The sequence below is a fragment of the Dipodomys merriami genome, unplaced genomic scaffold (genome assembly GCF_024711535.1).
Source record: "Dipodomys merriami isolate MVZ:Mamm:240054 unplaced genomic scaffold, mDipMer1.0.p SCAF_1, whole genome shotgun sequence".
NCBI classification, from domain to species: Eukaryota; Metazoa; Chordata; class Mammalia; order Rodentia; family Heteromyidae; genus Dipodomys; species Dipodomys merriami.
In genome coordinates this window covers 128,257,041-128,282,334 of record NW_027202270.1, presented here as the reverse complement: position 1 = coordinate 128,282,334, position 25,294 = coordinate 128,257,041, and the positions used below count along the sequence as shown (strand labels likewise).

Here is a 25,294-nt window from a genome sequence, read left to right as displayed (position 1 = left end):
AGTTAGAAGCCTCTTCAAATAGTAGTTAATTGAAAAATAATGAGAAACCTAAAGCATCACCGTAGAAATATTTGGATTACTCACGATCATTGGGATTCTTTAAATATGAAGAATGAAAGAGAATGCTAGACTTAGAATTTGCAGTGAGTGAGAAGAAGATTGGGCAGTCATTCAAAAGGTTAATATAGAAGGAAAAACAGTTGGTGGGCAAGATGACCTGGATTTTGGACATTGGTAAATTTGATACACTGTTGTATATGGATACTTAATAACTTTAAGGTGTTTAACTGGGTAGATTAATTGTAAATCTATTTTTCAAAGTATTTGATGGATGGAACAAGGGTTTTGTTTTGGTTTTGTTTTTGTTTTTTGGCTTTTGTTTTTGTAGGTCACAGGGCCTGAACTTTGGGCCTGAGTGCTGTCCCTCATCTCTTCAGCTCAAGGCTAGTGCTCTACTACTTGAGCCACAGTGCCACTTCCTGCTTTTTCTGCTTATGTGGTGCTGAGGAATTGAACCCAGGGCTTCATGCATGCAAGGCATGTTTTGTTGTTTTTTTTATTTTTTATTTTTTACTTTTTGGGTCTGGTCATGGGGCCTGAACTCTGGGCCTGGGCGCTGTCCCTCAGCTCTTCAGCTCAAGGCTAGCGCTCTACCACTTGAGCCACAGCACCATTCTGGCTTTTTTTCTTTTTGCTTATGTGGTACTGAGGAATCGAACCCAGGGCCTCATGCATGCAAGGCAAGCGCTCTACCACTGAGCCACCTTCCCAGCCCCATGTTTTTTTTAAGTACTTTGGGTTGAACTCAGTCCTGTGTTTATGTGGGTACTGTATCACTTGAGCCCCAGATATTTTTGCTTTGTTTTTCAAATGAGGTCTTGAGTTCCTACCAGGCAGGACAGGTTCCTACCTATACTTCTAGTCTTACTAGGATTTTTTATACCAGCATATCAAGTTTTTATTGGTTGAGATGTAGTTTCTCAAACTTTTTTGCTCTGGCTGACCTTGAACCACAATCCTCTTGATCTCCACTCCAAAGTGTCTAGAGTTAAAAGAGTAAGCCACCATGACTGGACTAGAACAGAATTCTTAAACTTGTCTGAATCTCATAAACATTTCTTTTCCTAGGGGTTTGAACTCTGGGCCTTGCACTTGGTAGGCACTGCTGAGCCTCTCCTTCAGCCTTTGTTCATATCACTTATTTTTAAAAACTTTTTTTTTAAGTACATATGACAGGAAAGTTTATTAGACCAGAAATATGGAAGAGAAAGAAATTACAAATCATGTTAAATCCACCATCTCCTGCCATAAACATTGGCCTTCAATGAACTAGGAGACTTGGGGGGGGCAGGGTATGAGGATGTATGCATAATTACAACAGTCTAAGTCAGTCTTGTTCTGAAGTGGTAGATATTCCTCTAGTATCAGAATTGGCCTGGTAGAACCTTGTTACAATAAGATACCATAAGAGTTACTAAGAGCCTGGCATGTTACAATAAGATACAATAAGGGTTATTTATTTATTTATTTTTTGGGTCTGGTAGTGGGGCCTGAACTCTGGGCCTGGGCGCTGTCCCTCAGCTCTTCAGCTCAAGGCTAGCGCTCTACCACTTGAGCCACAGCGCCACTTCCCGCTTTTTTCTTTTTGCTTATGTGGTGCTGAGGAATCGAACCCAGAGCCTCATGCATGCAAGGCAAGCGCTCTACCACTGAGCCACCTTCCCAGCCCATTTATTTAATTAGCTCTTCAGCTCAAGGCTAGCGCTCTATCACTTGAGCCACAGCGCCACTCCCGGCTTTTTTTTTTTTTTTTTTTGCTTTTTGCTTATGTGGTGCTGAGGAATCGAACCCAGGGCCTCAGGCATGCAAGGCAAGCGCTCTACCACTGAGCCAACTTCCCAATACAATAAGGGTTATTAAGAGTGTAAGTAATCCTCTTTCTGGATTCTAAGATGACTGCAAAGTAACAGCCATCTGGAGCATTAAATTCTCCACACACACACTTCCTTCACTCCCTCCCTCCTTCTATTTCTCTCTCTCTCTCTCTCTCTCTCTCTCTCTCTCTCTCTCTCTCTCTCTCTCTCTTTTTCTCCCTTTCTCTCTCTCTCTCTCCCTCTCTCCATTTCTCCCCCCCCCCTTGCCTCCACTAAGGGAAATGGGGATTATCAGTACATTTTACTTATAGTGCTTGACTTACTTGTCTAGATGGTTAGGTAAGCTGGGTAGATCTATTGTTTTAGAACTATTTGTCGACCCACTTTAGGTTGGAATAAATATCATTAATCCTTAGATTATGGAAAATTCAAAAAAAAAAGAAAAGAAAAGCCACCTCATGACATTTGAGCACCATTTATTTTTGAGGTAAGGTCTCCTGCCTGCTGGGCCATGATCTCCCTATTTTAGCTTCTACTGTTTTAGACTTCTATGTCTGTAATGACAGGCACACACCACCATGCTTAGCTTCTTTCCATTGAGATGGAGTTTCTTGAATTTCTGTCTAGAATGGCTTAGAACCTCTCTCCTCCTAATCTCAGCCTCCTAAATAGCTAGGATTACAGGTGTGAGCCATTACACTTGCCACCCAAACATTTTAATTGTACCCATACTAATTTGGAAAGGTAATGTTCAAATCTTTCCAGAAAGACTGATCCACAACTAACTTAACTGTGTCCCAGAAAATAATTTAAAACTTTGAGGGAAGAGAACAAAATCTAGCATTCAACAAAGTATAGTTTGTGATTTCCAACATCCAATAAAAATTGCCAGGGTTTGAGGGGTGAGGGGAGATGGGAAGGGGAAACAAAGGAGGAGGCAACAATGCTTGATAAGAAATGTACTCAGGCTGGGTGCTGGTGGCTCACACCTGTAATCCTAGCTATTCAGGAGGCTGAGATCTGAGGAACTCAGTTCAAAGCCAGCCCGGGCAGGAAAGTCTATGAGACTCTTATCTCCAATAAACCACTAGAAAACCGGAAGTGGCGCTGTGGCTCTAGCGGTAGAGCATTCGCCTTGAGCGCAGAGACAGCGCCCAAGCCCAGAGTTCAAGCCCCACGACTGGACCCAAAAAAAAAACAAGAAAGAAATGTACTCATTATCTTGCCCATGTAATTGTAACTCCTTTATATGGTATTTTCACAATAATTAAAAAAAAATAGCCAGGGTTGAAGATGTAGTAGTTCAGCTGGCCCTGGATTTGATTCCCTAGCACTGAGAGAGGAAAAAAAAAGATAGTTAAAGGATCAACAAAATGTGATCCATAAACAAAAGGAAAATTAGTTATAGAAAGACCCATGGAACTGGAAGCATATAGCTCAATGGGAGGACCTGAGTTCAAGCCCCAGTACAGTGCTTTCCCACCAAAAAAAAAAAAAGGTGGGGGGGAAATCCCTCAAGCTAGGCACTGATGGCTCATGCCTGTAATCCTAGCTATTCTGGAGGCTGAGATCTGAGGATCACAGTTCAAGCCAGCCCGAGCAAGAAAGTCTGTGAGACTCTTACCTCCAAATAACCACCAGAAAACCGGAAGTGGCGCTGTGGCTCAAATGGTAGGGCACTCCCTTGAGCTGAAAAGCTGGAGGGACAGCACTCAGGCCCAGAGTTCAAGCCCCATGACCCACCCCCTCACACCCTCCCCCCCCCAAAAAAAATCCCAAATCCCTCAGTCACATAGAAATTGCAGAGATAATGGAACTAGCTTATAAGTAGTTTTTGAAACTATGCTCAAAACTGGGCACAAGTGGCTCATTCCTGTAATCAATCATATCTATTCAGAATTTAAGCAGTCTGGATAGGAAAGTCTAACATCTTCAATTAACCAGCCCCCCCCCTCCAAAAAAAGCTAAGCTGGATGTGTGGCACAGATGGTAGTGTACCAACCATGAATGAAAAATAGAAAAAAAAAAACAAGAGTTCAAGGCCCTGATTTCAAACCCTAGGTACTGGCATTCAGCCAACCAATTGATCACATTTTATTTATTTTTAAAAATGGATGAATTGTATGTTTTGTGAACTCTGTCTCAATGAAACTCAGTATTTTTTATTTTTTATTTTTATTTTTTTGCCAGTCCTGGGGCTTGAACTCAGGTCTGGGTAGTGTCCTTGAGCTGCTTTTACTCAAGGTTAGCACTCTACAGCACCACTTCCAGCTTTTTATGTGGTACTGGGGAATCGAGCCCAGTGCTTCATGTATGCTAGAAAGCCACTCTACAACTAAGCCACATTCCCAGCCCAAAATTCAGTTTTTAAAGTATTTTCATTTTTAACCTATAATCCTAGCTACTCAGGATACTGAGGACTTGGAGAACCAAAGTCACCCTAGGCAGAAAAACCTTGGAAACTCCATCTAATCTGATTATTTGTAACTAGAAAAATGAAGCTGGAGTAGACCCTGGTTGCTCATTCCTGTATCCTAGATATTCAGGAGGCTGAGATCTGTGGATCATAGTTCAGAGCCAGCCTGGGTAAGGTTAATGAGAGAGCCAGGCGCTGGTGGCTCACATCTGTAATCCTAGCTACTCAGGAGGCTGAGATCTGAGGATTGCGGTTCAAAGCCAGCCTGAGCAGGAAAGTCTGTGAGACTCTTATCTCCAATAAACGACTCAAAAACCGCAAGTGGCACTGTGGCTCAAGCAGTAGAGTGCTAGCCTTGAGTTGAAGAGCTGAGGGACAGCACTCAGGCCCAGAGTTCAAGCCCCACGACCGACCAAAAAAAAAAGAAAAAGGGTTAATGAGAGACACTTAACCTCCAGTGAATCACCAAAAAAGCTTGAAGCAGAACTGTGCTCAAGTGGTAGAGCACAGGCCTTGAGCAAAAAAGCTCAGGGACAGCACCAGCACTGGCACAAGGGGGGAAAAAAAAAAGAAAAGAAACTGGACTAGAGTAATACTAGAGCAGTAGCTATGAGAAAGAAAGCTGAGCTAGAGTGAGGTGAGAGGCCCCGAGTTCAAACCTTGGTACTGCTGCACACACACACACTTTGGTACTGCTGCATGTGCACGTGCACACACACATACACACATACACAATGCTGCATGTGCACACACACACACACACACAATGCTGCATGTGCACACACACACACACAATGCTGCATGTGCACACACACACACACACACACACACACACACACACACACACACGATATGCATTTATTTTTGTTGCTTGAACCACAGGGCCACTTCTAGCTTTTTCTGTTTATGTGGTACTGAGGTACCCAGGGCTTCATGCATGCTAGGCAAGCATTCTACCATTAAGCTACATTCCCGGCCCAAGATATGCTTTTTTAAAAGAATCTGTTAACTGAGTAATGGAATCAGTTGGGAATAGGAATACATTTAATTGGGTATTTGACATCACACTACTGGGTAATATATTTCACAAATTGGCCAATGTCAATTTGCAAATTAAAGATGAGGTCAAAGCCAGGTGCTGGTCTCTCACACCTGTAATCTTAGCTACTCAGGGGGCTTAGATCTGAGGATTGGGGTTCAAAGCCAGCCCTGCAGGAAAGTCCTGAGACTCTAATCTCCAATTAACCACCAGAAAGCAGGATGTGGTGCTGTGGCTCAAGTGGTAGAGAGCTCGCCTCCAGCTGAAGATCTCAAGGACAGTGCCCAGGCCCAGAGTTCAAGCCCTACAACAGACCAAAATAAATAAATAAATAAATAAGGTTCTCCTAATACACTTAATACGCTACTTTGTGCTTTTGAACAGATTTTTTTGAGTTTAGCCTATTCTTATGTATCCCATTGTTCTCTTTCATTTGTACAATATATGTACAAGCTATAAAGTCGAATACCAAAATTATATGACAGTACTACATTTATTTACTTTTTTGTGGCACTAAGATTAAACTCATGGCCTTTCATTTGCTATATAAGTGTTCTGCCACTTGAGTTATGGCCTGTCCAACAGTACACAGTTACAGTATGAATATTCAATTCCAGAAAATGATTATATAGAGATCATATATATAACATATAACATACAGAATATACTAAATATGTAAATTGTAAAAATATATATTCAGATGTCTTCTGGTTGCTTGTCATATGATGAACATCTTTGGGCATATAGTATTTTCCATATTTAAGACATTAAGACATTTTAGAAAAAAATTCTGCTTCAAAGTATGATACTTTTAGCAGGGCGCCGGTGGCTCATGCCTGTAATCTTAGCTACTCAGAAGGCTGAGATCTGAGGATCGCGGTTCAAAGCTAGCCCGGGCAGGAGAGACCGTGAGACTCCTATCTCCAATAAACCACCAGAAAACCGGAAGTGGCGCTGTAGCTCAAGTGGTAGAGCGCTCGCCTTGAGCTGAAGAGCTGAGGGACAGCGCCCAGGCCCAGAGTTCAAGCCCCACGACTGGAAAAAAAAAAAAGTATGATACTTTTTACAGGTTTTGAGACCTGTTGAATTGTTCTATATCAAAGTATTTGGGGATGAGTTCTTGGCTTATTGTTGACTTTTAGATGTATAAATTTGTTTAACAATGTTTTCAGCAGGGAACTGGTGGCTCATGCCTGTAATCCTAGCTAGTCAGGAGGCTGAGATCTGAAGATCACAATTCAAAGCCAGCCCAGGCGGGAAAGTCTGTGACACTCTTATCTCCAATTAACCATCAGAAAACTGGAAGTGCCGCTGTGGCTCGGTGGTAGAGTGCTCACCTTGAGTTGAAGAACTCAGGGACAGCACCCAGGCCCAGAGTTCAAGACCCAAGACCGAAAAATAAAATAAAATAAACCATAATGCTTTCCTATTTCTTTTAATATGTCTTTCTCTTTTTTAAATCTATTATAGGTTTAAGTTGATAACCAACCCAGTTCAGCATCTTACAGGAAGAGCATATAGTTTTTCCTAGAGGAATATGAACATAACAGGAACTCTGACTTAAATTTGAATCTGTTCCCTGAACAGCAACAGGATTTTGGAAGCTGAATCAATGTTATCAGATGAGTTAGAATCCAAACCAGAGGTAAGCCCTCCCAGCTTGTTTCCTTTTCTTTTCTTTGGTTTATATTTCAGTTTATCCTTAGTATAGGGACCAGTAAACTTTGATATTAATACTTTAGGTTTTACTTGATAGTAAATACTTCAGGTTTTGTGAAGCAAATGGTTTTTGATTGTATTAGGGTTTTTGTTTTTTGTTTTCTTGTTGTTGTTTTTTTTTTGGTATTGAGTATTTCCTCAAAAATTTAAGAATACCTTATTATCTTTTGTAGAGTTTGTAAGTAAAAGGGCTTGAACTTAGGGCCTAACATTCTTTGCTCAGTTTTTTTGCTCAAGGTGGGTTCTCTACCACTTGAAACACAACTCCAGTCTGATATTTTTGCTGGTTAGTTGGAGATAATGTATTCCCAGGCTGCCTTTGAACCTTTGATCCTCATATCTCAGCCTCTGGAGTAGCTAGGATTACAGATGTGAGCCCCGTTGTATTTGTTACAGAAGTATAAAATTAAACTTAATATATAATAATGAAGTACTTTGTATGCATATGTGTGTGTGTATGCACATAAAAATATTTGCTACCACAGACCATTCTTTTTATTTTGTATAAAACAAAGTATTTTCATTCTAAACATGATGTGGAATTTTAAGTGCTTTTGACTTTTTTTCACTTTTCTCATTTTAATTTTAGAGAGTTCTTATAGAATAGTAGAAAGGTTAATGAATTTGAAATCAGATTACTTAAATTTGAATCTGGCATTGATCCTATGTAGTGTGTGATCTTGGACAATTCATTTAATACCTTCTCATTTGTAAAATACATGTGCAATTTTACTGATTTAATGGGATTGGTAACTAAATGAGCCAATATCCAGGAAAATGCTTTTGTAAGATGGAGTTAGTAAAGTTGAGTTTTAAAAAATAGCCTATCATTTTATTTATTTATTTTTTTTTGAGTCTGGTCATGGGGCCTGAACTCTGGGCCTGGGCACTGTCCCTCAGCTCTTCAGCTCAAAGCTAGCGCTCTACCACTTGAGCCACAGCGCCACTTCCGGCTTTTTTCTTTTTGCTTATGTGGTGCTGAGGAATCGAACCCAGGGCCTCAGGCATGCAAGGCAAGCGCTCTACCACTGAGCCACCTTCCCAGCCCTGGCCTATCATTTTAAAATACAATTATTTTGATCATTTCTGTTTGATGAAAAGTGACAGAAGTTAATTTTATGCATAAGCCTTACATGAGAACAGGGACTTGAAAAAATAAGCTTAAAACATTGTAGTTAATCTAGTTTTTCGTTGAATATAACTGTGACTAGTGAATAGTCTAAACTAAATTGGAGCATCATCTTTTGGTCAATTTAGACTTTGAATAATTCCTAACAACCTCTGTTTCTCAGTGTTGTTCTTTCCACCCGTTAACCCCCTCCTCAGCTCCTGGTTCAGTTTGTTCAGAATACCTCCATCCCATTGGGACAGGGGCTAGTAGAAGCAGAAGCTAAGGACATTACTTGTTTATCCCTCCTTCCGGTGACTGAACCCTCAGAATGCAGCCGGCTAATGTTACCAGGTAAAAATAAAGTTGGGGGGCTGGGAAGTTGGCTCAGTGGTAGAGTACTTGCCTGGCAAGCATGAGGCCCTGGGTTCGATTCCTCAGCACCACATACACAGAAAAAGCCAGAAATGACATTGTGGCTCAAGTGGTAGAGTGGTAGCCTTGAGCTGAAGAGCTGAGGGAGAGACCCCAGGCCCAGAGTTCAAGCCTCAGGACCAAGAGGAAAATAAAGACAGGAAGGAAGGAAGAAAAGAAAGTAAGTTGGCCAAGGGAGAGAGCCCAGGCCAAGAGTTCAGGCCTCAGGACCAAGAGGAAAATGAAAGGAAGAAAGGGAAGGAGGGGAAAGGAAAGGAAAGGAAGAAAGTTGGCCAAAAATAGGTTGAATGGAATGGAAAACTGGGAGCTAAATATTAAGAGTCATTGACAAGTGGGCCTGGGGGCTCACACCTGTAATCCTAGCTACTCAGGAGGCTGAGATCTGAGGATCAAGGTTCAAAGCCAGCCTGGGCTAGAAAGTCCATGAGACTTTTAGCTCCAACTAACCACCAGAAAACTGGAAGTGGGATTGTGACTCAAGTGGTAGAGTCCTGGCCTTGAGCTGAAGAGCTGAGGAACAGCACCCAGCCCCAGAGTTCAAGCCCCATGATTGACAAAAAAAAAAAAAAAAAAAAAAAAGTCATTGACAAAAAGTAGCCATAGAAATAAGTGCATTAATGTTTTTATATTAACATAGGATGAGTTTAATAGTATATGAGTTTTCAATATTTAAAAGTTTTCTATTTTGCATAAGTATTTTAAGCTATAATAATGGACGTGATCATCCATATAGTGTGGGGAAACAAAGGCTAAAATAGAACTCTGGGGAATGCCTTTCTGAAGTTAAAGGATAAGACAGGACAGCCTAAAACGGAAGGAAGGAGAATAAAGTAGGGTAGAGAAGATGGATGAATATCACCAAGAGAAGATACTATGTCAAATGTTCCTGAGCCATAAGACAAAACTAAAAGGAGGGGATCATTAACCTTGGTAGTTCATGGAGGAAAGATGGGGATGTTAGAAAGCTAGGCTCAGGGACTTGCAGTAACAGTGCAAAGTGCATTGTATAGTTGAAGAAGTAACTAGACAGTATTTTCTGAAGGCTTTCTTGCTATAAAAAAAGAGGACTGGGAAGGTGGCTCAATGGTAGAGTTCTTGCCCTGCATGCATGAGGCCCTGGGTTAGATTCCTCAGCACCACATAAGCAAAAAAGCTGGAAGTGGTGCTGAGGCTCAAATGGTGAGCACTAGCCTTGAGCTGAAGAGCTGAGGGACAGCACCCAGGCCCAGAGTTCAGGCCCTACAACCAACAAAAAGAAAAAAAAGTGAGGTAATTGTTTTTAGTTCTGAGGGTTGTATCATGCTATATGGAAAAGAGCCAATAAAAGATGATGAAAACAAAAAGAGATACTCCATAATTGGTAAGGTGGTTCCAGGGGAAATAGTTGGTGAGATTAGGTTTGGATGGAAGAGGGACTCACATTTGATTATTAGCAAGGACATTTTTTATGAATTTTTCATGTTCTTACCCTTGGTTAAAATTTGAAATGTTGGGGAGTGGATGAATGAAGAGAGGAACAGTGGGTGAGTGTAGTTATAATACTCATTGTACATATGTGAAAATGGAACTAGGTAACTTGAGGGGGGATGGGTGGGTGGAGTTGAGATAGATCAAGGGGAGAGATGGAGTAGGCGACACTGATCAAGATGCATTGTACTAGTTCAGTGCTGGTAGCTCACACCTCTAATCTGAGCTGCTCAGGAGGCTGGGAACTTGGATTGCAGGTCTGCTAGCCCAGGCAAGAAAGTCTGAGACTCGGGCAATTATTCACCAAAAGCCATAAGTGGAGCTGTGGCTCAAGTGGCAGAGCATCAGCTGCCTTGAGTAATAAACAGTGACTTGGCCTTGAGTTCAAGCCAAGAAAAGAAAAGAAAAACGTTAAAAGAGTAGGGTTTCACTGCAAGAAAATAACATTTAGATTCTTTTACTGAGTATTTATTGTATAGATCTATTTTTAAAGAAAAAAGTACTGGCTGGGTGTCAGAGGCTCACGGTTGTAATTCTAAGTACTTAGTAGGATGAGATCTGAAGTTCATAGTTAACAGCCAGAGCAGGAAAGTCTGTGAGACTTATTTCCAATTGACTACTAGAAAACCAAAAGTTGCCATGTAGCTTAAAGTGGTAGAGCTCTAGCCTTGAGTAAAAAAGCTTAGGGGCAGTGTCCAGCCCTGAGTTCAAACTCCATGACAGACAAGGGGGAAAAAAAAAAGGAAAAGTACTTTTCTGGCTTTAAACAGGACTAATTTATGAAATAATCCAAATAGTAATGGTTGGTTATTAGTTAGGCCCAGCGTCATCACATTTTGGCAACTACCTTTAAAGAACTTCAAGGCTATCTCTGTTCTTCTCTGAGACAATTTTTTTATTTGCAAATTGAGACTGCTGTCTGCTCCTGTAAGGGTGGTAAGATGCTAAGGGATGTCACATGTTTTTTTAAGTCTATGTATCAAAATGTTGAGATCCTTGGAGATGGCAACTATATATAGCTGTGGTATTTTCCCTTTACTAGATGATACTCCAAGTCATACTAACTCCTCCAAGGAGGTAACTTCCTCGGCTGTATTGAGAAGTCTTCAGGTGAATGTGGGGCCAGACGGAGAGGAGACAAGGGCTCACACTGTACAAAAGTCCCCGGAGTTTTTGTCCACTCCAGACTCTCCTAGCTTATTGCAAGATCTACAACCAAGTGATAGCACTTCTTTTATTCTTCTTAACCTAACAAGAGCAGGTATTCTTTATTCTTTTTTAAAATTCACATTCTTAAAAAAAATAATTGAGGCCTGGGAGTGTGGCTTACTGGTAGAGTGCTTGCCTAGCATGCATAGAGCTTTGGGTTTAATTCCTCAATACCACATAAACAGAAAAGCTGGAAGTGGTGCTGTGGCTCAAGTGGTAGAGTACTAGCCTTGAGCAAAAGAAGCCCAGGGACAGTGCCCAGGCCCTGAGTTCAAGCACCAGGATTGGTAAAAGAAAAGAAATAGAATTGAGAATGAGACATATTTAACTCACTTGTACTTAAAATTAAAAGAAGCTTTATTATTTTGGGGAATTGGTGTGGTCTGGTGATGAATCAATTGAATGTATAGAGTCTAGAATGATTAACCTTTTTTTTCTTTTTATCTATGTTTTTGAAACAAAGTCTTGCTCTATAGCTCAGTTGAATCTTGATATAATATTCCTGCTTGAGCCTCTCAGGGGCTGGGATTATAGACAGTTATCTCCACACACCTGGTAACTGAAGTATTTATTGTTTAGGAAATTATGTGGTACTATTTGCTTAGGTAGTAAGCACAGAAAGAACAAGTCCCAGAGGAAGGATGATTTGTGTCTGTTGATGTTGAGATTTTGGAGGAATATTCAGAAGGAAATATTCTTTAGACAATTAGAAAGATGAATCCAGAATTATAAAAGAGGTCTGGGTAGCTAGCAGCATGCAGAAAATGAGTGAGTATGGATTCTTTCATTCAAAGGAAGTTTGAAGCAAACAGAAAAAAGGCAAGTCTGGAGGAAAAACAACAGAAGAATGAAAAGGATCAGCTGGAAGGTGATGGAGAGAACTGGGCAAGGTAGATAGGAAGACAAAGGAGGAAAATCTTTAAGGAAGCAAAGATACTAACTCATTCCAAATACTACAGGGTGGGCTGCAGAGATGACATGTGACTGTTGATCTTAACAAAAAAATTGTTATAGGGATGGTAAAGGTAGAAGTTAGGTTGAAATAGATATTAAGAAAGTGAATACAGCAGGGCACTGGTGGCTCATGCCTGTAATCCTAGCTACTCAGGAGGCTGAGATCTGAAGGTCATGGTTCAAAGTCAGCCTAGGCAGGAAAGTCCTTGAGACTCTTATCTCCAATTAACCACCAGAAAACTGGAAGTGGCGCTGTGGCTTAAATGGTAGAGTGCTCGCCTTTAGCTGAAGAGCTCAGGAACAGCACCAGGGCCCAGAGTTCAAGCCCCATGACTAAGAAAAAGAAAGGAAGGAAGGAAAAAAGTGAGGGAGTAAAAAAGATAATAGCTAGAAAAATAGTTGATTTTCTATTTTAAAAATAGCGATGCATTGGTGACTCACACCTGTGGCCAAGAGGCTGCGATTGTAGATCTGTTCAAAGCCAGCTCAGTCAAGAAAGTCCGTGAGACTCTTATCTCCAATTAAACACCAGAAAGCCAGAAGTAGAGCTGTGGCTTAAGTGGTAGAGCATCAGCCTTGAACAGAAAAACTCAGAGACAATTTCTAGGTTCTGAGTTCAAGTGCCAGGACTAACATTAAAAAACAAAACAAAACAAAAAAACAGGGCTGGGAAGGTGGCTCAGTGGTAGAGCGCTTGTCTTGCATGCATGAGGCCCTGGGTTTGATTCCTCAGCACCACATAAGCAAAAAGAAAAAAGCCGGAAGTGGTGCTGTGGCTCAAGTGGTAGAGCGCTAGCCTTGAGCTGAAGAGCTGAGGGACAGTGCCCAGGCCCAGAGTTCAGGCCCCACGACTGGACCTATAAACAAACAAACAAAAAAAAACATGTACAGGGCTGGAGAGTGCCTCAAGTTGATGCCTAAGAAGCTGGAATCTCTGAGATCAAACCTCAATTAAATCCCAGTACCACAAACAATAAGATGGGAAAAACTAGAGCTAGGACTCAGTTAAAGGCTGTAAGGAAAATCTGATTGCAGATGGGAGAGAACATAATAAAGGGAAGACTGAAGAATAGGATTGTGGGGCTGGGAATGTGATTTAGTAATCTGTGGACTGCTTTCCTAGCATGCATGAAGCCCTGGGCTCGATTCCTCAGTACCACATAAAAAGAAAAGGCCAGAAGCTCAGGGATAGTCCCCAGGCCCTGAGTTCAAGCCCCAGGACTGGCAAAAGAGTAGTATTCGGATACACCTTTGCCTCTGAAACAGGAGGAAACAAGCTAACAAGAGCCTTTAAGCTGAGAGTAGAAGAATGGTAGCTGAATAATCTAAAAGAAACTTGGGGGAGAAAAACAAAGATCTGAAATAGCTAATTCAGGACACAATGTTTCTGCATCAGGACAAATGAAAGAAGTGTTAGTTAACTTTTACATATTCTCCTGTTTCTTCCAGGTCTGGGCTCTTCAGCTGAGCACTTAGTATTTGTACAGGATGAGGCAGAAGACTCAGGGAATGATTTCCTCTCCAATGAGAGCACGGACAGTAGCATTCCATGGTTTCTCCGGGTTCAGGAGTTGGCCCATGACAGTTTGATTGCTGCTACTCGTGCACAACTGGCAAAGAATGCAAAAACCAGCAGCAATGGTGAGACTCATAGCATTTTCCTTTCTAGTATTCTATGCAGAAATTGTGACCATATTTTGTTAGTGAACATATTTTGAATTGTATATAATCCAAATTACTTTATTGGTGAGAAGGCTAGAAATGTGTAAATTGTTTGTCTTTTTTCTGTAAAATAACATGGCTGTGCCAAACTTGTGTACAAAATCAACAGAATTATTTTTAGCTCTCAACTTTAATTTTAGAGCACTTTTTAAAGGAAAAAAATCCTGAGGATATCTTGAAATTTTTTTCCTTTTTATTCTTTATTTAAAAGCTAATTACAGCCGGGCACCAATGGCTCACACTTGTAATACTAGCTACTCGGAGTTTGAGATCTAAGGATTGGGGTTCAAAGCCAGCCTGGGCAGGAAAGTCTGTGAGACTCTTATCTCCAATAAAAGACTAGAAAACCAGAATTGCTCTGTGGCTTAAGTGGTAAAGTGCTTGCCCTCAGCTGAAGAGCTGAGGGACAGCACCCAGCCCAGAGTTCAAGACCATGACCGACAAAAAAAAAAAAAAGCTCATTACATGAACATATGCTCAACTAGTAGCTGGCAAGAACAGGTTTAAACTCTAACAAATGACTCAAATAACACTTTTGGGGGTTTTTTTTGTCAGTTGTGGGGCTTGAACTCTGGGTATGGGCACTGTCCCTAAGCTCTTCAGCTCAAGGCAAGCATTTTACCACTTGAGCCACAGTGTCACTTTTGATTTTCTGGTGGTTAATTGGAGATAAGAGTTTGACAGACTTTCCTGCCTGGGCTGGCTTGGAAGTGCGATCCTCAGATCTCAGCCTCCTGAGTAGCTAGGATTACAGGCATGAGCCACCAACACCCGGCCACCTGAATGAACACTTTTGCAATGAAAAAAAAAAAATGAGTTGCATTTAGTCTGCATTAAAGATGCCTCTAAATACATGTCCTCGTTTTTATCATAATATTCTTCAAATATGTAAAAAGAACTTTTTTGTTTGTTTGTTTGTTGGTCATGGGTCTTAAACTCTGGACCTGGTCACTATCCTTCAGCTCTTCAGCTCCAGGTGAGTGCTCTACCACTTGAGCCACAACACCACTTCTGGTTTGCTGGTGGTTAACGTCTCATGGACGTTCCTGCCCAGGCTGGCTTTGAAACCCAGTCCTTAGATCTCAGCCTTCTGAGTAACTAGGATTATAGGTTTGAGCCACTGGCGCCCGGCTAAAACAAAAATTCTTTATAGACCTAATAGTTAGAACTCAGATAATCATGAAATTAAAACAGTATTATCAATTAAAAACATAAAACTATGAAACAAAGTGAAATTAATATTAAAATGACATTTTGCTGAAACTAAATTACTGCATATAGCAATAATAGAACTATAAAAACGGGCTAGGAGGGCTGGGAAGGTGGCTCAGTGGTAGAGTGCATGCATGAGACCCTGGGTTCGATTCCTTAGTACCACATAAGCAAAAAAGAAAAAACCAGAAGTGGCTCTATGGCTCAAGTGGTAGAGCACTAGCCTTGAGCTGAAGAGCTGAGGGACAGTGCCCAGGGCCCAGAGTCCAGGCCCCACGACCGGACCAAAAAAAAAAAAAATGGGCTGGGAATGTGACTTAGTGGAAGAGAGCTTACCTAGCATGCATGAAGCCTTGGGTTCAATTCCTCAATACCACATAAACAGAAAAAGCTGGAAGTGGTGCTATGGATCAAGTGGTAGAGTGCTAGCCTTGAGCAATAGAAGCTCAGGGACAGTGCCCAGGCCCTGAGTTCAAGCCCCAGCATGTCCAAAACAACAAACTATAAAAACAAATGAAGTTAATGTTAGCTAATACTAAGCCATTTTAATATTAATAAATAATAAGATAATGCTTTGCCGAAATAAATTACTACTCATGGCAGTTTTTTTCTTAACTATGATGACCTTTGTGCTGTTTCCAATTTAGCATGCCTGTTCTGTCTGTGGGCCGCTTTTCTCTATTCCAGTAATTTTCAGAGTATCATCAGCATCACCTAACAACTTAGAAATAATATCACACATCTACTGAATCAAAAATTTAGTTACAGTATTTGTTTCAGACTACTTCAATGTCAAACCTTTGCTTATGTAACACTCACTCTATTAATACTTTTTTTTTTGGCTAGTCTTGGGGCTTGAACTCAGAGCCTGGGCACTATCTCTGAGCTTCTTTTGCTCAAGGCTAACACTCTACCACTTGAGCCACAGTGCCACTTCCAGCTTTTTCTGTTTGTGTGGTACTAAGGAATTTAACCCAGGGCTTCATGCGTGCTAGGCAAGCACCTTACCACTAAGCCACATTCTCAGCCTAATACTCTTTTTTGATGGTGTTGGGGTACTCCAGGGCCTGAAGCTTGCTAGGCAAGTGTGCTACTGTTGAGCTATGCCTCCAGCCCTGTTTTAACACTGGCTTTTTTTTTTTTTCTGGTCATGGGTCTCGAACTCAGGACCTAGGCATTGTCCCTGAGCTTTTCTGCTTAAGGCTAGATAGTCTCATGGACTGCCTTGCCTGCTGGTCTGGCTTTGAATACTCATCCTCAGATCTAAGCCTCTTGAGTAGCTCCAATTACAGACATGAGGCTGGAGCTACCAGTGCTTGGCTAGTATTTCTGGTTTCATATTTTCTTTTGTATTTTTTATTAATTTGTAGCTATTAAGGTAGGACTACATATTTCAACATTATCACTGTCGAGCTTATGATGTTTGACAGTACTCAGAGCTTTGCTAGACAGGTACTCTACCTTTAGAGTGATGCCTCTAGGAAATATTATGTCAGTACATAGCTGTTTCCATGCCATGATTCCATAATCTAGAATGTGCTGCTTATATTCTTCCCCCTTCCCTCAGTACTGAGGGGTTGAACTCGAGGACTAGGCACTTTGTCCTTTAGGTTTTGTTGCTCAAGGTTGCCACTTGAGCTATACCTCCACTTCTGTTTTTTTTGCTGGCTAGTTGGAGATATGAGTCTCACAGACTTTCTTACCTGGGCTGGCTTCGAACCAGATCTTTAGATCTCAGCTTTCTGAGATGCTAGTATTACAGGCATGAACTGCTGGCACACAGTAACCCCATTATTTTATTTTAGAATTATCATTGAGTTGAAAATAAAAAGCTAAAATATTTCTCATAGAGAACTCAAATATTCTTTAAATATTCAAAATATTCCAGTAGAACAAAAACTGTAGAATGGGAACCTGGAATTTAGAATTCTGAAGTCTGGGCTGGGATTATGGCTTAGGGTTAGAGTGCTTTCCTGGCATGCTTGAAGCCTTGGGTTCAATTCCTCAGTACCACATAAACAGAAAAAGAAACAGAAGAAGTAGTGTTGTGGCTCAGGTGGTAGAGCACTAGCCTTGAGCAAAAGAAACTCAGGGACAGTATCCAGGCTCTGAGTTCAAGCCCCAGGACTGGCAAAAAAAAAGAAAAAAAAAATCTAAAGTCTGGGATCCAAACATTACACTTTCATTTACCAGTTACCTGTCTTGATTCTGTTCTGGGGCTTGAACTCAGCGTCTGGGCTCTGTCCCTGAGTATTTCTGTGCTCAAGGCTAGCACTCTACCACTTGAGCCATGGTGCCACTTCTGGCCTTTTCTGTTTATGTGGTGCTGAGGAATGGAACCCATGACTTCATGCATGTTAGGCAAGCACTCTACCACGAAGCCACATTGCTAAACCCAGTTTAATAATTTCTTTGCTTCAGTTTTCTCATTAGTACATAAAGATCAGGGGCTGGGAAGGTGGCTCAGTGGTAGAGCGCTTGCCTTGCATGCCTGAGGTCCTGGGTTAGATTCCTCAGCACCACATAAGAAAAAAGAAAAAAAACCGGAAGTGGTGCTGTGGCTCAAGTGGTAGAGCACTAACCTTGAGTTGAAGAGCTGAGGGACAGTGCCGAGGCCTAGAGTTCAAGCCTCACGACTGGACCCAAAAAAAAAAAAAAAGAACTTAAAGATCAATTGTTACAAAGATTAAATGAGATTCAATCTGGGTAATTTGACATATGCTTTATAGTCAGCCAGGCATTGTGTAAATATCTGTCTTACTCTCAAAATATAATACCTTCCTAATATAAAATCTACCTTGTGTTCCTGAAAAGAAAATGAGCTCAGACATAAGCCAAAAATACAATACTCTTTTCCTACTGATTCCCTAAAAGCTTATTTATTTATTTATTTATTTATTTATTTATTTATTTGTCGGTTGTAGGGCTTGAACTCTGGGCCTGGGTGCTGTCCCTCAGCCCTTTAGCTCAAGGCTAGCGCTCTACCACTTGAGCCACAGTGCTACTTTTGGTTTTTTCTGCTTATGTGGTGCTGCGGAATCGAACCCAGGGCCTCATTCATGCAAGGCAAGCACTCTACCGCTGAGCCACCTTTCCAGCCCCAGCTTTTTTATTTCTAACTTTAGAGGATCAGTTGACATTTGATATTATAAAATTCTTTTTGAAAATTTTATGGTTTTGCTTACGTTTCTTAAGTAAGATGATATACATTAATCTACTGTTACATGTAGTGAGATGATTTACATGTAGCGAGATGATTTTGACATTGTGATACATTTTTAGTAAAAAAGAAAACTACTTCTTCCTAATACTGGGAATTGAATGCAAGAGTCTCCCACAGAATAGCAAGAACTTTATCACTGAGATATCATTCCCAGCCCTCTTTTTTGCTTTATTTTATTATTACTATTTTTTGGTTATAGTTCTGGGGCTTGACCTCGGGCATTGGGTGCTGTAGCTGAGATTTATTTTGCTAAGGATAGTGCTCTACCACTTGAACTACAGCTCCACTTCTGGCTTTTTTGATGACTAGTTGGAGATAAGAGTTTCATGGACTTTCCTGCCCAGGCTGGCTCTGAACTGTGGTCCTCAGATCTCAGTCTCCTGAGTATCTAGTATTACAGGCATGAGCTACCAGTGTCCAGCCATTTTTTAAAAAATATTTGCTTTAGTCGGAGACAAGTTTCTTTGATTAGCCTTGAGCTTATGATCCTGCTGCGTTAGCCTCCTACCATGCTGTGATTACAAGTATAAGCCATCATCATGCCTGGTTCTTTTGTTTTTAATGGAAAATCATCCTTATATTTGTGCTGTTTTTCCTTTCTTTTAATTTTATTTTTTCATTGTTATTATAAGGGTGATGTTCAGAGAGGTTACAGTTACATAAATCAGGTAATGAGTACATTTTTGTTCCCAGTTTTCCCCTTCTGTCCTCACCCACAAGTTATGTAGTTAATTTTCAGCATAATGTCTAGTGAGTATTTGTTTACCCTTAGTTCCTCCATTTCTGTGCCCCCCCACTCCCTTTCCCAAAAGAAATATTTTTCCTTTTTGTCAGTTTTTTACACAAAACTTCAAACATATGTAAATGTATAGAGAACAGTATAATGAATTCTCATCCATTCCATGGCTTCAGCAGTTATCAAGTTAGAGCCAGTTTTGTTTCATCTGTACATTTTTTAGTGCTTTCTTACTTTACATACTCTGTTTTATGATGATATCGATGTATATTTATGACAAACTCTCCCTAGGTAGCCCAGGCTGACTTACACTCACAATTCTTCTGCCTCAGCCTCCTGTGTGCTAGAATTACTCCAACTATGAAGTTCTACCTTTTAACCTGGAATTTATACAAATTTTTGATCAGCTGATTTTGCTTAAATTTAATAGAGGCAGTGTTTAGCTTTTCTTATCTCTATTCTGGTGAACAAAACACTAAAAGGTATTATCTAACTTTTCTTTAAATGTTAGAAATGTTAAAGTCTATTTTTAATGTTAAAGTGTATTTTTAAATGTTTCATAACTAAAAAGGGGTGATTTAGAAAATGAGAAGATTGTTCTCATTTTTCAGAATAAGAAACAGCCAAATTGACTTCAAAAGATGGAAATGTAAGAATAGCCATCTGTGATAGAATTCTGTTGTTAGCTCACACTAAGCCAGAATGGCTACTTAAAATACATGCTTTTTGGTGGTGGTGGTGGTGATGGTTGTCATGGTTGTAGGGTCTGATCTCTGAGTCTGGGCGCTGTCCCTCAGGTCTTCAACTCAAAGCTAGTGCTCTACCACTTGAGCCATGGTGCCACTTTTGGTTTTTTCTGCTTATGTGTTGCTGAGGCGTCGAACCCAGGGACTCATGCATGTGAGGCAAGCACTCTACCACTGAGCTACCTTCCCAGCCCCTAAAAATACATGCTTTTTTGCCCAGAACTTTTTTTTTATATTGTGAAAATACCATACAGAGGGGTTACACTTACATGGGCAAGATAATGAGTACATTCCTTATCAAGCATTGTTGCCTCCTACTTTGTTTCCCCTTCCCATCCCTTCTCATCTCCCACCCACCCTCCCCACCCCCACCCTCTTGCCCAGGACTTTAAAGTCATCTCCAAAGCATCTTAGTCTGAGTGTTGATCTACCTGTTTCCCTGCCAATTTGTGCAGTGCATGTTTAATTCTGCTTTTTGATATTTCTGATAGGAAACCATTTTGATTATTTCCTACATTTATCCAAGAACCCTAATCTTGTAAAATAAAACATGTTAGCTGTTGGTAAATGCTTGGAATAGGGGACAGAATATAGACCATGATCATATTTATTTTTAAACAATTACAGAAGGGACCTGGGGAAAATAGATACCTGATTAATGATCACTGAGTGAATATGTGTTTTATTTTTGAATTTCAACTTTCTAAGAAGGGTCCTTCCTTGGATTATAAATGTGACTCTGTTACAGGAGAAAATGTCCACCTTGGTTCTGGAGATGGGCAACCCAAAGACTCTGGGCCCCTTCCTCAAGTGGAAAAGAAGCTCAAGTGTACAGTTGAAGGCTGTGGCCGGACGTTTGTTTGGCCAGCTCACTTTAAGTACCACCTCAAAACTCATCGGTAAGCGAATCTGAGATCTCATAAAAACTTTGAGGCTTCCAGAGAAATTTGTTTTCCAAATTGACAAAGGAAAACAAGGACTCCCGCTGGTTGTATTTTTTGTTTCTGTCTTTTTAGTTTAACTGAGGTTTGAACTCAGGGGCTTGAGCTTGCCAGGCAGGGGCTCTACCACCTGAGCCTAATTTCTATCCCTTTTTGCTTTCATTATATTTTGGGATAGGATAGCTCTTTTATCCAGTCCAGCTTGGACAAAAATTATTCTAGTAACCCACTTATTTATTTCTTTGTTTATTTATTGTCGGTTGTCGGGCAGAGCTCTTTTGCTCAAGGCTAGTACCCTATCACTTTGAGACCCAGCATCCTTTCTGGTTTCCTGGTGGTTAATTGAAGAGTCTCACAGAGTTTCCCCACCTGGGCTGGCTTTGAACCATGATCCTCATATCTCAGCCTCCTGAGTAGATAGGATTACAGGCATGAGCCACCTGCAACCAGCCATAAACTCTTCTTGAGTAGTGAGGATGACTGTTCTTGGAATTGAGGGAATGGGATCTTGCTTTTATTTCCCAGGAGGGTCTTTAACTCCTAGGTTTAAATGAGTCTCCCACTTCAGCCTCCAGAATCTTGGGATTTCCGGTGTGTTCCATATGTCTACTGTCATGTTTTATTGTTGTTTTTAATAGAAACACTAGCATTGTGTGATTTGCCCTATTTTTCATAACAATTTACGGCATTTGACTGCTAAATGTGTTGTGATGAAGTATTCTTAAATCTCATTATAAAACAGGATTTTTTTTTAAGAACCTAAATTACATATAAGTGTAGACCCTACTTTAAATCTGAGAAGTGTGTGGCGAGGATCATCTGTTATTTTAACAAACTTTAGGATATTTTGATATGCCCAGGTTTGGAATCTACTGTCTGCCTTGAGAATAAAAAGAAGTTTGAATATTTGTAGGTATTCTTGCTTATATGATTATTTTTGCAGAAATGACCGCTCCTTCATCTGCCCTGCAGAAGGTTGTGGAAAAAGCTTCTATGTGCTACAGAGATTAAAAGTACACATGAGGACACACAATGGGGAAAAGCCCTTTATGTGCCCTGAATCTGGCTGTGGTAAGCAGTTCACTACAGCTGGAAATCTGAAGAACCACCGGCGCATACACACAGGTACGTGCAACCCTTGGGCAGTTTTGGTTCAGTTGTTACTTAACTATACTTAAGAAAGGCTTCAGTAGGAATAGAAATAAAGTATGAGGGTGTTGCTAGAACTCTAAAGATTTGATTCCTTTGTCTCAATGCTATATGGTACTTTCAGTCCATTACAGTAACATTTTATGTGAACCTAATTGGACAAAATCTGCTTTAAAATTTTTCTGAACATTGCACAATTTTATTTTATACAGTAACTTTATTGAATCATTCAAAGCTATTCAAAATACTAATTATAGGGGAGGAAGTGAGGACCAATATAAAAGATAAGATGTAACCCTTAAGCCAGGTACTAGTAGCTCATGCCTGTAATCCTAGCTACTTGGGAGGTTGAGATCTGAGGACCATAGTTCTAGCCAGCCTGGGCAGGGAAGTCCATGAGACCCTATCTCTCTGGAAAAGCCAAAGGTGGTGTTGTGGCTCAAGTGGTAGAATTCTAGCCTTGAGCAAAAAAAGCCAAGGCCCAGAGTTCAAGCTCCAGGACCGGTAAAAAGGAAAAAAAAATGTAATCCTTAAGTCTGGTACTTGAGTTTCAACTCAGGGTCTAGGACTTATTAGGTGGAACCAGCTTAGAGTTTGCTTTCTTGTTAGAGTCTCAGAAAACGAGTAAGAGAAGTTACAGAGTATATCAGTATCAAAGGAGAAAAATAAAGATCACTTGAGCTGGGCATTGGTGGCTCATGCCTATAATCCTAGATACTCTGGAGGCTGAGATCTGAGGATTGGGGCTCAAAGCATGCCTGGGCAGAAAAGTCCCTGTGAGACTCTCATTTCCAGTTAACCACCAAAAAACCAGAAATAGTGCTGTGGCTCAAAATGGTAGAAGACTAGTCTTGAGCAAAAGAACTCAAGGACAGTCCAGGCCTTGAGTTCAAGATCTATGACCCACGACCAACAACAACAACAACAAAAAGATCACTTGATTTTTAGTCTTGGGTCTAAGGGTGCTTTTTATTACCCTTACTAAGGATTTTTTTTCTTTTTAATAGTGTATATTAATTGTACAAGGGGGGGTCTCAATATGGTATTTCTATATATATACATAATGTACTTTGATCATATCCATTTCTTCATTATTCTATCTCCTTCCATTTTTTTATAGTTTTAATGGGTTATTCTGTTTTCATACATACATATAATGTATATTGATCATATTTGTTCTCCTCATTTGAAAGCTTAATCATCAAACCCAGATGAATATATGAAGATGTACAACGGTACCCTACTTTCTTGCCTTTGTGTGTATGTATGTGTGTGTGTGTGTCCACACATGCACATGCATGACTTTATGTCCTCATGCTCTCACTCACCTTGCTTGTTTGGCTGATACTCTATCATTACCACTTGAATCATGCTTTCAAGCCCAGTGTTTTCCTGATTATTTTGGAGATGGAGTCTCATGGACTTTTCTCTCTGGGCTGCATTTAAACCTGGATCCCTAGATCTTGAGCAGCTAGGATTTACAGGTATAAGTTACCTGTATCCAGTGGGCTGGGAAGTTGGCTCAGTGGTAGAGCGCTTGCCTTGCATGCCTGAGGCCCTGGGTTCGATTCCTCAGCATCACATAAACAAAAAGAAAAAAGCCAGAAGTGGCGCTGTGGCTCAAGTGGTAAAGCACTAGCCTTGAGCTGAAGAGCTGAAGGACAGTGCTCAGGCCCAGAGTTCAGGCCCCACGACCATACAAAAAAAAAAAAAAAAAAAGCTGTATCCAGCTCTTTGTCTCTGTTCATTCTTGAATACTGGAATTTGATAGCATATATAATTAAAATGCAGTTAAAAAGTGAAGCCCAAGCTGAAGCCAAGATTGTTCTAAGCATAAACCTGTAATTCCTTCTAGAGTAATATAACATCTAGATGTATTTGGGACAGAATAGTTGCTCTTTTCAGCTCTTTGTAGCATATAATAAACTATACTTGCTCCAAGAATAATTTGAAAAATAGAACAGGAAAACTATCTAGTTGAATGCCTAAGAAAAGAAATAGCCAGGTGCCAGTGGCTCATGCTTGTAATCCTAGCTCCTCAGGATGCTGAGATCTGAGGTTCATGGTTCAGAGCGAACCCAGGTAGAAAAGTCTGTGAGATTCTTATCTCCAGTTAACTACCAAAATGCTAGAAATGGAGCTGTAGCTCAGGTGGTACTAACCTTGAGCACAAAAGTTCAAGTATAGCACTTAGACACTGAGTTTCAAGCCTCAGTAACTGGCACAAAAGGGAAAAGAAGTAGAATTTATCATCTCTTTTTTTTTTATTAAATTCCACAACTTCATCCTCATTATCTCATCGTCTTTGAAGCATTTGCTCACACAGAACATTTTTTTAAGAAAAAAATGATGGTTATTATAAAGGTGATGTACATAAGGGTAACAGCTAATAAGTCAGGTAAAAAGTAAAATTTTTTTAAGAACAAGGTCACCCTTTCCCTTGCTCTTTCCCAGTTTTCCCCTCCCATTCCCACTTACAAGTAATATAGTTCATTTTCAACATAGTGTCTAATGAATACCACTGCTGGATTTGTTCACCCATTGTCCCTCCATTTCTTTGCCCCCTTACCTTTCCAAAGACAGGTCACTGAACAAACAAGACAAAAAGAAAGGAAAATAAAAACAGCAATGAAGAAAAAAAAACAACAGCCTGGTTTTCATTTCCTGGAGTTCATTTCAATAAATATTACTTCATATGAGCAAATACACATAGTAAAATATCTTCTTAAAATGCTCTGTTTTACTTCAAAATATGACTGTATTTTCTCCTGTGTATTTTTCTCCCTCATTCCAACTCTTGGTAGCTCTTCTGTGAATCTCTTAATTGTTCACCAGTTTCAGAATTTGGGGTTTCTTATGTTCTATTTAGTATGCTTTCGCTGTAGTCTCAATCATCCACTAAATTGGTTATCCCTGGATGCTTCAGATTTGTCATAATAATAACTAAGTTATTGTTTATTGAGGCAATTTAATATCTACCAGCTATATTACATAATCTCCATATGTCCATGAAGATAGATAACATTAGATAACCTTTTTTTTCTTTTGGTCACTCATGAGGCTTTTGAACTCCGGGCTTTGGCACTGTCCCTAAGCTCTTCAGCGCAAGGTGAGCACTCTACCACTTGAGCCACAGTACTACTTCTGGTTTTCTGGTGGTTAATTAAAGATAAGAGTGTCACAAACTTTCCTGCCCTGGCTCCGGTTGGCTTTGAACCTCGATCCTCAGATCTCAGTCTCCTGAGTAGCTAGGATTACAGGTGTGAACTGCCAGCACCTGACTTTAGATAACATTTTTTATTGGCAACGAAATAAGTTAGAGGGTTAACTAAATTGGCCAGCAT

General features: G+C 40.4%; 1 protein-coding gene across 4 annotated transcripts in view; it reads left to right on the top strand.

Annotated features, from left to right (window-relative positions):
* The window catches only part of Znf410 (zinc finger protein 410), a 38,320-nt gene that overhangs the window by 1,159 nt on the left and 11,867 nt on the right, over positions 1–25,294 (top strand). For 3 of the 4 annotated variants that reach the window (XM_070030340.1, XM_070030321.1, XM_070030331.1), the window contains exons 2-7: positions 6,800–6,974; positions 8,375–8,510; positions 11,101–11,319; positions 13,671–13,862; positions 20,609–20,759; positions 21,745–21,926. In XM_070030340.1, the coding sequence (XP_069886441.1) occupies positions 6,942–6,974; positions 8,375–8,510; positions 11,101–11,319; positions 13,671–13,862; positions 20,609–20,759; positions 21,745–21,926 (913 nt within the window). In that variant the 5' untranslated portion in view covers positions 6,800–6,941. The remainder of the gene's footprint in view (positions 1–6,799; positions 6,975–8,374; positions 8,511–11,100; positions 11,320–13,670; positions 13,863–20,608; positions 20,760–21,744; positions 21,927–25,294) is intronic. The other variant, XM_070030350.1, reaches the window with a different exon arrangement.